At 44.3% G+C, this 12,950-nt stretch overlaps 1 protein-coding gene across 6 annotated transcripts; it reads left to right on the forward strand.

Annotated features, from left to right (window-relative positions):
- Positions 1-3,914: 3,914 nt before the first annotated feature.
- Positions 3,915-9,082, forward strand: LOC125556416 (uncharacterized). Of its 6 annotated transcripts, XM_087519647.1 has the most exons (5): positions 3,915-4,646; positions 4,731-4,906; positions 4,989-5,195; positions 5,277-5,331; positions 8,012-9,082. In XM_087519647.1, the coding sequence occupies exon 1, from the start codon at positions 3,930-3,932 to the stop codon at positions 4,497-4,499; it is 570 nt and encodes a 189-aa protein (XP_087375773.1). In that variant the 5' UTR covers positions 3,915-3,929; the 3' UTR covers positions 4,500-4,646; positions 4,731-4,906; positions 4,989-5,195; positions 5,277-5,331; positions 8,012-9,082. The 6 variants fall into 6 exon arrangements, with proteins under 6 accessions (XP_087375773.1, XP_087375764.1, XP_087375770.1 ...); XM_087519638.1 differs by having other exon boundaries at positions 4,989-8,114; positions 8,566-9,082; XM_087519644.1 differs by having other exon boundaries at positions 4,989-5,331.
- Positions 9,083-12,950: the final 3,868 nt, after the last annotated feature.

The raw sequence follows: 12,950 nt of genomic DNA on the forward strand, positions 1-12,950 counted from the left end.
CCAGGGTCTGTTGTTCCATCATATGCCTCTATGTTTACGGGTTTGAATCCCTCTGGAAATTCATAGTCCAGGACCTCATCGGTGAAACATAGGGGGTGTGCGGCACCCCTGTATTTGGGTGTGCCGGATTCGGATGATGGCTTTATTGCATTGCTTACGAGCGCTTGCTTTCTTGGCCCATAAATGGACCTAACTGGGCCATGATGCGAATCCTTAAGTGGGTCGCATGCCGATTTAGGTGCGGCGCCGCTTGCCGCTTTATGGGGTCATCTATCCGACCGTGTGGCTTTTTCATTTTTTGAATGCGAGGGCTCTAGGGCCTCTTTGTCGAATTCAGGCAGTACCTTTCTTTTCGGATAGCTTTTAGTGCGGCGACTGTCGCCGTATTTACCTGCGGTATTGATTACTTTGCTCCATCTAATCCGGAGTGCATCTTCTGCTGTTTTTAGCTTCCGCTTCTGCTTTTTTAGGCTGCGTGCAGTTGCAACGAGCCTCTCGTGGAGATTCTTCTGCTCCATAGGTTTATCCGGCGTGAGGTCGTCCGGAATGCCGTTTTCGCCGGAGGAGGGATGTTCGGTTTCTCTATCCGTGTTGCCCTGTTCGGACGGTTGCTCTAAGGCTTGCTCGTCTTCTACCGGCTCGTCCTGCTCTATGGCTGGGTTTTTGTCGAGACGGGGTTTGGGTCGGCGTTTGCGTCGACGCTTTGATTGCTTTTCGGGGGGTCGATCTCCCGTCCCATCCCCTTTTTCCTCGTTGTCGCTTCCTTTAGGGGTATCCACCATGTACACATCGTGAGATGAGTTGGCTGTCCAATGCCCTATGGGTGTTGGTTTATTGGTATCTCCTGCATCGTCATCCATGCTGTCGATGTCTCCGGCGTCAAAGTTGAGCACGTTGTTTAAATTGTCGACAGTGGCTACCAAGTGGGTGGTGGGTGGGCTTTGAATTTCTTCATCGTCCGTATCCCATCCTCGCTGACCGTAGTTCGGCCAGGGCTCTCCTGATAACGAGAGAGACTTGAGAGAGTTCAGGATATCGCCACAAGGCGAGTGCTGAAAGATGTCTGCGGCGGTGAACTCCATTATCGGCGCCCAATCGGATTCGATCAGCAGGGGCGCGGGGGGTTCGGAGTTCGGAAAGGAGTCCGGATCCTCGGAGTCATGGATTATGCAGAGTGCGGGGCTAGCGTTCGGCTCGATCGCCTTTGAGATCGAAGCCCCCAAGGTGACGTCCAACCGCTCATCCTCGATTGGCGCAATAAGCTCCGAGTTAGGGGTCGGAACCGATGCGTGTGCGGCCTCCAGGACACTGTCCGGAGGCAGAGCTAGATCATGCCCCTCGAGATAGTGCGGCGCGCTTGGCTGTGGCTCAGACCCGTCGAAGATCAAGTCTCCGCGGATGTCAGCCGTGTAGTTTAATCTTCCAAACCTGACTTGATGGCCAGGGGCATAGCTTTCGATCTGCTCCAGGTGGCCGAGCGAATTGGCCCGCAGAGCGAAGCCGCCGAAGACGAAGATCTGTCAGGGGAGCAAAGTCTCACCCTGGACCGCATCGTTGTTGATGACCAAAGGAGCCATCGGGCCTAAAGGCGACGACACAGAGGAACTCTCAATGAAAGCACCAATGTCGGTGTCAAAACCGGCGGATCTCGGGTAGTGGGTCCCGAACTATGCGTCTAGGCCGGATGGTAACAGGAGGCAGGGAACACGATGTTTTACCCAGGTTTGGGCCCTCTTGATGGAGGTAAAACCCTACATCCTGCTTGATTAATATTGATGATATGGGTAGTACAAGAGTAGATCTACCACGAGATCAAGGAGGCTAAACCCTAGAAGCTAGCCTACGGTATGATTGTTGTATATGGAGTTTTTTGCCTACGGACTACAACCCTCCGGTTTATATAGACACCAGATAGGGTTAGGGTTACATAGAGTCGGTTACAATGGTAGGAGATCTTGAATATCTGCATCGCCAAGCTTGCCTTCCACGCCAAGGAAAGTCCCATCCGGACACGGGACGAAGTTTTCAATCTTGTATCTTCATAGTCCAGGAGTCCGGCTGAAGGTATAGTCCGGCTACCCGAACACCCCCTAATCCAGGACTCCCTCAGCGTCCTAGAAGGAAACGCCTTGAAACCCGGCGGTTCGAAACTCATCTCCTCCGTTGGACTGGTGGTGTCGTGTGGCGCAACTCCGGTGGGCCGCGTAGTGCCTAGCCCGACTATTTAAGTCGACCGGCGACATCGAAAACCTATCATCCATCTACATTTTCCTCCTGTCCGTCATCGCCGCCACTTTCTACTCAACCCGTCTGCCTAATAGCCATGCCTCCACGCCGCCGGGTGAGGAGCGAGCTATTCTGATGCCGGAGCGCCTGCTCGAGCTCCTTGAGCAGATCCGGGCTAGGCACAAAGCCTGGATCGCCGCGGGGCTACCTTCAGATGCAGTGGATCTAGAGGAGGAGGATGTGGGGGACGCTGGCGACGGGGATCTGCAGGCGAAGCAGCAGGCCATTCTCGATTCCCTTCGGTCGGATTGGGTTGCGGAGGCCAGACGCTGTCGCCAGCAAGAGATGGAGGCGTAGCAGGCCGTGGAGGGGGCGGAGATGCTCGTCTACATGGATGAGGCCGAACAGGAGGAGGATGAGCTGGAGCCCTCCTACCCGCCCGTCCAGCCGGTGTCCGACACCGTCGTCGTGGACATCTCGGACGATGAAGAGTAGTTAGGGTAGTACGTAGGATTTCTTTTGCATGCTTTGTATGGATTTAAGGGATGAAATATGAGAGAGGTGGATGCAAAGTGAATAATTTGAGGCGTGACCGGTCACAGCGCGGACGTGCCCGATTGCGTCCGCGGGCATTTATGGGGCCGGATTTGCAAAGTCCGGCTGTAGATGCTCTAAAAACGATGGGCCTGGCTAACAGCCAGTCGACTGAAAACAGTTTTGTGACAAGTCGAGTTTAACTAAATTGTTGAATCAAGATCCAACGGATCCTGGATCATCTTCTACCCCGGGCCAATGCACCGTTTATCCTCTTCCTTGAGTGCCGCCAATCCTGCCTAGGCCAAACTGCCAGCCTCCGCCACACGTGGCCGGCGGCGCTCTAGCGCTAGTCTAGCCGCCTCACCCTCCCCCCAACCACGACCCATCGCGGTACTGCCGCCCCCTATCCCACCCCGGGCCATCCCTATAGCCCCAGCAATGACCGATTTCTTTATCCGGTGAACTTGCACCACCGCCGTGCTACCACCCCCACCACGCTGGCTAACAATAGATCATGGGGAAGCTTCTCCAGCGAGCCAGCGGCTGCTTTTTCCCTCCCTCCGACACATGTTACTTTCCAGCGAAAATCAACTAACCCAAATTGGATTTTCAGACGACTCGCGTTTAGTTATTGTGAAAAACAATACTTTGGACGCCATCACTCCGCCGTGCACGCTCTATTAATGGTCATTTGTTTTACAAGTTGATTAAGCTCAACTGGCATGACAATGTCATAAAAACTCTAGAGTACTAATTTTTTTAGGAAACTAACAAAGTTTTACTACATAATAGTACGCATTAGTATTTTCCTTAAGAAATACACCTATGTACAGTGAGGGGAGAGTAGGCCCAGTTATTTTTATATATATTTTTAAAACGAGACAAAAAATTTGCCTTTTTATTTACTACTTCTATAAAAGCACGAGAGGACGGAGAACCAATTCATCTCATCCATTCAATCGAAAGATCTAACGATCCAAATTATCTGAATGTTTGGCATCAAACACCACGGTTAGCTCAGCCCACTAATCCCACGATCGACCCCGTCATTCGTCCCCCCAGGCTCGAGGAAAAAAAACACGAGAGCCCCACGCTCTCCCGTCGGTTGCTCTATCCTCCTCACGCCATCCCTGCCGCCGCCCTCCCCCCTCCCCTCGCCGCCAGCCATGGCCTCCCCCTCCCCAATGCTGCCCTCCTCCCCCTCCACCCACCGCCACCAATCCTCCTCACCCCACCTCAGCCAGCTCCACCTCCACCTCCACCCCCGCCTTCATAGCCAGAATCCCCCCTCCCGCCTCTCCCTCCTCCGCTCCCTCCCACTCCGCCCCGCCTTGCCATTCCCCGCCCCCGCCTCCCCACCCTCCTCCCCCTCACCCTCCCCAGCAACAATGGCGACGACGGCGGCGGTGGCAACAACAGCGGCGGCCGCGGCCGCCGCGAAACAGGGGACGGCGGCGGCCAGTGCGGAGGCGCTGTTCGTGCTGGCGCGGGCGGGGAGGAAGCTCTCCAGCCTGCCGGCGGACGTCACCGCGGCCTTGGAGGGCGGCCGCGTCACGGGCGACATCGTGCGGTGCTTCGCGGAGATGGAGCGATCGTCGCTGCTCCGCTGGCTGCTGGGCTTCAGAGGGTTCAGCGAGTACCTCCTCGCCGACGACCTCTTCCTCGCCAAGCTCGCCATGGAGATGGGCATCGGCATGATCGCCAACGTCTGTGGGATCGACATGGATGAATCATGAATGCTTTCCAACTTATTCTTAATGGAATCGTGTTTTAATTTGTCTGACCCTTTTTTGTTGCTGCTCTGTTTGTTTCATACCGCTGTCGACTACGAGAAGAGACGGGAGAACTTCGTCAAATAAATTGGCATCGTCATCACTGATGTGGTACACCTCTTGTCGTCTGCTACTGAAGACGGGCAATCTGGACGTATGTTGATATATAAACCTAACATTTTAAATCACATACAGATGGGGATAGTGTAAACCTCCAACATCCCTGCACCGGCGTCGTGTAAACCTCCAACAGAAGATTCCTTCAGCTGGGGATAGTGTTACCCATGATCCGGTGGCACACATACATGTTTCTTCAGTAGGGTCTGTGCAATGTACTGCTTTTAGCAACATAACCAACACACATACAAATGGTATATTCATCCACTTCATATAAGATTGTATTGTTGCACCTATTACTACTTGTTTATAAATTCATCTCCTATTTTATTGTAGGGTGTACATCTACAAGCTCCGTGAGTCATCGTCTCGAAGAAGTAAATGGTGGCTGAAAATTAAGAAGTGGCACCAGTTGGTATGTCGGCCTATCCAAAGAACAGAGGGCAGAGTGCTTAAATAAGCAACGGATTGCGCGGGTAAAAGAAAAACATGCCTCAAACAAAGATAATGTCGATGTCACCCATAATTCCTCTTTTCCAATTGGTAAGATGAACTCCAAATAGGAGATACAAATGGACCATCTTCATTCTAAAATATGAGTTGGTCTACTATTCTGATGTACAGGTGCAACCTCCATGGCGTCACCCTCCATGAGGTCATCTCTTCCGGCCATGCACAGGTCTCGAGCTAGACCCCGCAGAAAATTTTAGACCATCTGTTTTACTAATAATAGTAGTAGCAGCAGCATAATAATACAGGATTGGCCACAAGGAAATGATTTTGGTCTCATATTTAACCTTTACTTTCCCTGGTAGTTTTTTCCCTCAAGGTCTTTAAAGAGGCCTTTTGTTTTCTGCCTTCCAGACTAGCTCCGGTGCATTTTGGATCCATTGTTTAGTAGTATGCTGCATTGATCACACATAAGGCTCTATTTCTAGCCTTTTTTATTCATTTTGTTAATTATGAAAACACTAATGCAAGGAGCTGTATGAGTATATTGTATGTCATCGGACGTAAATGATGAAAGATTCAAGCCTCGATTCTCACATGGCAATGAAAAACAAAGTCATCTTTGTGGCTTTTTCTTTATATTCAGAATTGAATTCTACTCATTATGCTCGTACACATATCTTTGCTCTTGTTGCTAGGCATGTAGGAATTGTTCCCAAATTATTAGTTTCATATGAGATGACGCAATACTCTGAAATCTTAGGCCTTTGTATTTCAAACTTATTTTTTCCGGTGCATAGTATCTAACAGTATCTTAGGCAGTTCCATGTTAGTTAGGGAGTTGTCCAGCTTCATGTATTTTTGTGTGTCAGAGACATGAACATTCATCGTTTCATGCCATATTAATTTTTCCTATACATCACAAGAGGCGCAACCGTTTCCCAAATGAGACCGTAACATTTGTCGTTTCATGCCATGCAAAATATTCTTATAAATTTTTTATTTGAATAAGTGCCTCTTAACTACGATGAATGAGGAAATATATCTTCCAAGTGTTTATACGTGCGTTGCACGTGCACGTTTACTATTCTGTAGAGAACATGTCTGATTATTATCATTTTCCCTACACATATTCTATGGATGTGAAATAGGATAATAGTAGTTAAATGATAATTGCCTTTTTTTGCTTCGTCGTTGCACTACCAGACAAATATCATCATGCAAAATAGTTCCTTTTGCATGTTGCATTGTGTGTTGCTGATAAATATCTTCTTCACCAGAGAATAATTGTGGAAGTAGTATCAAATGTCATTCTATAATTCACAGGCTTCGTGTTGGCTTGACAGGCCTCTCTCATATTCACGTGTTGTTCTCTCCCCCTTAGGGCCTTGGTCCTGTCTTGCTGCCTACAATCTTACATAGTTTTCATATATTTGAAAAATACGCATTCTGTAAGTACATACCCCCATTAAGTTTCTTTTTAGCCATTACATAAAATCTATCAGTTCTTTCTTATTTTCCATTCTTTTTTCTGTTCATTACCTTAAAGATTATTCTCATTTTGTATCTTCTAGGTTCTTTCTTATTTCCCATTTTGTGATTTGTTAGTAGAAATTCCAGTTTATACTTCATTTACATTCTTTGCTCTAAATATTAGTGGTAATATAATATTGATCTTTCACTTCAATCGATATTATCCAGGGTTGTCTGTATGCAATTTTTATACAATTAATTTCTCTTTGAAGTTGTTAATCATGTTGCCTTCCATAGTATTTTAATTGAAATACAAGATGCAAACCAAAATTGGTTTTGGGGAAGTGCAAAGAATTGTTATTTTTATTTCTATTGCAATGTTTATTTAGTCTGTTCCATATTTTGCTGTCAAGAGATAGACTGATAAAGTGCTTTATAGAAGAAACATTCTATTACCGGAGATGTACAAGGAACTTTGTATAGCGTCTGAGTTTCTTGAGTTACCATGGTATGAGAACCTGCGGATTTGCTTTATATATGAGCTATGCATAATCTGAGAACCTGCCAATTTGTGTTTTCCATGAGCTTTTGCATAATCAGAGAACCTGCAACCTGTTCTCTGGATTATTGCATTAGCACGCACAGTTGTTGCATTTGCATCCGAGCGTGTACATATTTGCGAGCGTTTGGTGGATGTTTTCTTGTGTTCAGTCATGATTGAGATGATGGTTGGCAGATCAAGAAGTTGGATTGGGGGAAACAAGAAAAACACATGAAGGAAGGGATAAACATAGAATAATTTTTGTGTTGCCAATCTGCAGTAGTAGTAGTGCTAGAATAAATATATGTAACATGTTACAGATGCACCAACGGATCAAATATGTAGGCCCTGGGAAAGGGCTATGTATCGATGAGGTTTTCATTAGTTAGTGATAGTTGTGATGGGACAAAAAGTTAATTAGTTTTCCCTATTATGTTTTTCTATAGGAATGGTACAATAATTACTCCCTCCGTTTCTAAATATAAGACTTTAGAGATTTCAATAGGGACTACATACAGATGTATATAGACATATTCTATAGTGTAGATTCACTCATTCTGCTTCATATGTTGTCCCTATTGAAATTTCTAACAAGTCTTATATTTAGAAACGGAGGGAGTAGAATGGAAAGTATGTCCAACAAATAATAGTGGCAAAAGTTCATTAGTGTTTTCTGTTCTGTTTTAGCTACGGTCACATCTGGTACAATAATTAGAATAGAAACCATGTACGACAAATAATAGTTGCAGTGAAGTTGTTTTACATCCTCGAGGTTTAAAGGATTCTTGTATTGAATGTATATCACCTCAGTTGTTATTAACTCTTGAACCGGGCTATTGGAAGAGCTGACATTCTGAAACATGAATTTCTTCATTCCCAAATTAATTCTGTCCAGCAAAAGGTTGTAGAAGTACTCTACTTTATTGGTACCCATAGGAGGCTGCAGCCTTGGAGGATAGAGCTGAAGACTCGGCTAGCTTGATCTCTACAACATGAAGGTATGTAGATTTTTGCTAAAAGATTCGATGTCCGTTCTATATGTTGTGTTCCAACAAGTACTAAAAAAAGGTTGTTTTGACATATTTAGTGCTTCATATTAAATCCTTGCACCAAGCCATATGAGTTGCCTTAAGTTTAGAATGGATAGCGTGTCTGTTTGGGCATCAAGAAAGTTTGCATCTGTATTATATAGTTGGGTATGGATTCTGCAGGTTGGCAACATATATACCTGCTATTTTTCTTCCTACAGGTCCTCAATGACTGTTGCATGTTGGGTTATTTTTTCCTTAGGAAGTTAGGAGTATGCTACTCATAACAGGTGTATGATTTAATTCATTTAAGCCCTGTTTTTTTTTGCACCATGAAAATAGTTGCTGTTAAAATCCTTCTCTTCATTTCATTATCAAATCAAATGTAATGTTTTACTAAGGATTGTTTTTTGGCTTGAAGATGTTATGCAACTATGTATTACCAGATAGTGTATGTCTGAACCATAGTTGTACTCCAAGAGAAGCTGTTGTCTGAAATTGGGAATAGGGCAAAATTGTTCGAACTACCTGTGGACTCTTCCAGCTCGCTAGCAGTGCCCTCTGTTATTCCATGGACAACCTCTCGGTCATTGCGGAGCCTAAACTTCTGAAGATAACAAGCATCCCAAACCCAAGAGGGGACGGATTCAGATCTTCCAACGACCGTTATTTCTCTCTCTTCGTTCCAAGTTTGTATCTCTTACATGTTCACTTGGACAATGCTTATGTTTATCATAAGTCATATCAAGTTCATAAAGACATTCTGAAATATTCATGACATATTTAATTCCATTTTTGTTATGCACTAGGTTAAATATAATTGTCCTGGATGTGTGACACATACTGTATGATTGTGATTTGTAAATGGTATGCTCGAACTTCACATGCCATCCCCAAATAGGCAAATCGTGGGACAACAAACCGAACTGATTATTGACTGCCATAAATTGTATGATTGTGATTTTTTCTTGGACTGCATATCTTCTATTTTCCAAAGTAAAAATGGAATATAAATTCAATATTAATACCCATGTGTTTAGTAGAGACGTGCGTTGCACGTGCACGCTTACTAGTAGATTAAAAAGAAAGAGTTGGCCGATTAATAAGTAGACAAAAATCAAGTAGACTAGTTTCACCCGCATGGAGTGCCGGTGCTCGAGTGCAAGGTCCTAGAGAAGGAATATTCGAGAGAAGATGGATGGTTCTTTTGGTGCTCTTTTGTCACTCGGTTGAGATTAGATTTTCAAACTTAAAGTTCAATTAATGGTTGATCGCGATTTCTACAGTATCTTGGCGCGTACGGGTAGGTATGACAAAGAATTTTGTGGGTACGTGAGATTTTCCTTTCACACTCATCTGCTACGAGCATGTGTAATCAGCTCGTGCGTCACCATTTTTGTCCACAAACGAGGTGATGAATCAGACTCTTTTTAGGGGAGGCGATTAATTAGACTAGTATGTCGATCCTCTATGTCTCGAACTGGAAATAGGTAACCCGCGCCCAAATAAAAACTGAAAATAGGTTTCTGTTGTTGAGATCAACCAAAAATAGGTTTCTGGTGCAACCACCTTCACGCACAAACATTGATGATCGATGCGGCCTTTAAACATGCATGGGTGTCGGATAGGGATTGGGAAAAATATCAGCACCACAGTAATTGTACTCATAACCTTCTTGAAAACAAATTCAGGCAGGTTGTAGTAGTATAGCCATTTGATCAGGGTTGCTATGCGGGAAGTGCATAGATAAACCTGGATACATATGAACCCACTTTAAAAAACACATTTCTAAATGCTAAAAAAATCCAAAAAGACGGCATGGGTACTTATTCATGTTCTATATGTGTGTATAAAGTTTCACGGAAAAATAACTTTTTTCGTAGCCTGTGCAAAAAAGACAAAAAATAGTGTCGTGAAGGGCTATTTAGAAGCACTGAAATTTGTCTTTTTTGCGGAGACAAAACAAAAAGACATTTTTTCACAAAACTTTGCGCCGGACACACATATTTGTGAACATGTATGCATGATTTTTTTTTGAGATTTTAAAACGTACTTAAAATGCATTTTTTGAGAAGTGGGTGCAAATGCTCCTGAGTTCAGATCGTGTCCACTCGTTGCTATGCCGGTCATACTAGCTATTTAGTGTAGGATTGTTTTATGATTATACTCTCTGTTTTCAATGTAAGTGTTATTGATTTAGTGTAACTTTATACTACTAATTTTGGGGGTGTTTGTTTTCAGGGACTTTTTTGTGTAGGGACTAGAAAAAGTCCCTTTTAGAGACTTTTTTTACCAAACGGAAGGGACTTTTTAGGGACTAAACTAGGCATTTGGGACTAAATGAAGAAGACTCTCAAGGAGAGTCTTTTGGGGACTTTTCCAACAATGCCCCTTCATGCATCCATTGGCCCGCCATCCCATGGTGTTGTTTAATTGTTATTTTTTTATATACTAGGGGCAACATGGTCATTTAATAACCTTTATGAAGGGACTAGAGACTTTTTAGTCTCTGGAAACAAACAGGGAGAGACTTTTTAGGGACTAGAGACTTTTTAGTTGGGACTAGAAAAAGTCCTAGGACTAGAGAACCAAACACCACCTTTGTACTAGATTGGTGATATGTATTTTGAGACGAAGGTTGTATATTACATATAGTCCGATTTCTGTTTGAGTGTGAATTATTAGTCAAAGGGGGGCTCTAATTGCTAAACGACAAGTGATTGGCTGGACCAAATGGGAGCAAAACACAGTATTGTACCAGTACTAAGAGCAAGTACAATAAAGTGACATAAACAGGCTATAAAGACTAAAATATTATATCTTTACTTAGTTGGAAGGGAGAGAAGAGAAGAGAGAAGAGAAAAGGGCTCTTGAGTAGTAGCCAGCTGCAGCACGAGCCTCAAGACACTTTGTGAGATTGTAAGATGTGCCAACTATAAATACTAGTAAAACGCACGTGCGTTGCTACGGGCTATACTGTATATAAATGAATCAGACAAATTATTGATATTGAAGCTTATTTGTCTCTCATACACCAATCTCAAGGTCGACGGCAGGTTCCCGCGATCTAGTGTAGCAACATAAAAACTCCACCCCATGACACACCCTTATATTTTCCAGTCGGACCCTCCCCTTCCGCTCGGTTTTCGCCGTAGTGAGACATTTCTCGCCGGAGCCCTCTCCTTTAAAACGGGATGACGCCCACCTCACCTTCGCCATCGCGGCCTCTCTCCTTCACACCATACTTCCCCACGGAGGGATTGCATTTAGAGGTCGAAAAAAATCGATGGCGAGGGAGTCATGGAGGAGGGGTAGAGAACGAACCGGTGAAAGCCAAAAAACCTTGCGTACAATGTTCGCTCCGCCTGGGTCATAGAGGAGTCCCCCTGGTAGAGGAGTTTGGGGAGAAGAGGACGGCGACGCGAGGACGTCGGGATTATCGCGAGGAGGGCAGGCGATGGGAGCATTTGAATTCACATACACGTTAATGGGCCAGCCCAATGCTGTGATGTGATGATGTCAAAGTTGGGCGAAAGATAGGAGTGGTCGGATGAGGTGGAGTGAGGCGAGACTACCAACTAAGATATTAGTAGTAGAGATTACTGAGAGTTGGTATAACATACATAATCCTTATGGAAAATGTTAGGCTGAATCTTTGAGTAAGTGAATCTATCTTGTAAACTCCATTGTAGACCATGCATACACATTATTCTCCAGAAGAACTGGTGCAAATTATTTGAAGGAGCTTGATATCCCATAGACCATAGTCCTCGTGTAGTCTTGTATTGAAAGATATAGGTATGTAAGACAGTTAGCTTAGAATGAAATATATTATTGTACATGTCGGCTAAGGCTGGTTGTAATGGGAGTATCATAAGCGGTATTATGCTTTCCAAGTAGACTTTTTGGATGATGTGGCATACAATTAAATGAGGAAAGAGAGGATGTGGTATCATATCATGATACCATATTATATTAAGTGTTGTACTATTTTTGTGTCATGCATGACAATTAATAAGGCAACCCAAAATACTAATTTATGATACTACGCATTACGAAGGTAATGATATTAGTATATGATATTGCATATGATACTCCACAATACTATTCAACATATCTTTCGATATTCCGATAAATCGGCCGATTTACCGCTTACCATTGTCTGACCGATAAGATAAATCAGCCGATAAATTAACCGATATGGCAATAAATCGTCCGATATGCCGATAAACTGGCCGATTTACCCCTTATCTTGGGTCGACCGATAAGTTCCCGATAAGCGATATCCCCAACATAGCTCCACATTACAAAGCCTAGATTGGTTATACTCCCTCCGGTCCTAAATACTCTGCGCATAATTTTTGTTGATTTTTCGCCTAATGCCTTCTCATTCCTTTTTTTCTCCACATTTCCCTATTGTGTCATTGCCACCCGCATCCCATGCAGCCACTCAGGCCTCATTCGGTTTGGAGGATTTTTGTAGGAAAAACATAGGAATAAGGATTCCAGAGGAAAATTTCCTATGTATGCATTCGGTTTATAGGAAATGCGTGCAGGAATTTCGTAGGAATACTACTCATTTCCCGTGTTTTTGGAGAAAACTACACATCCACTCAAAGCTCATTTTATGCGTAGGAACGAGGCAAGTCAATTCCTTAGGATGGCAAGTGCCATCCTATCATATTCCTATACTACTCCTAATTCCTACGTTTTGATTTTCTCCAAACCGAATGAGCCCTCATAGGCCTGGGTTAACTGCGGGGCATGAATCAAGGAGCCATGCAAGGCTGGCTTTGAGGCGATTTG

The sequence above is a fragment of the Triticum urartu genome, chromosome 1A (genome assembly GCF_056163025.1).
Source record: "Triticum urartu cultivar PI428250 chromosome 1A, HENAU_Tu73, whole genome shotgun sequence".
Taxonomy (NCBI): Eukaryota; Viridiplantae; Streptophyta; class Magnoliopsida; order Poales; family Poaceae; genus Triticum; species Triticum urartu.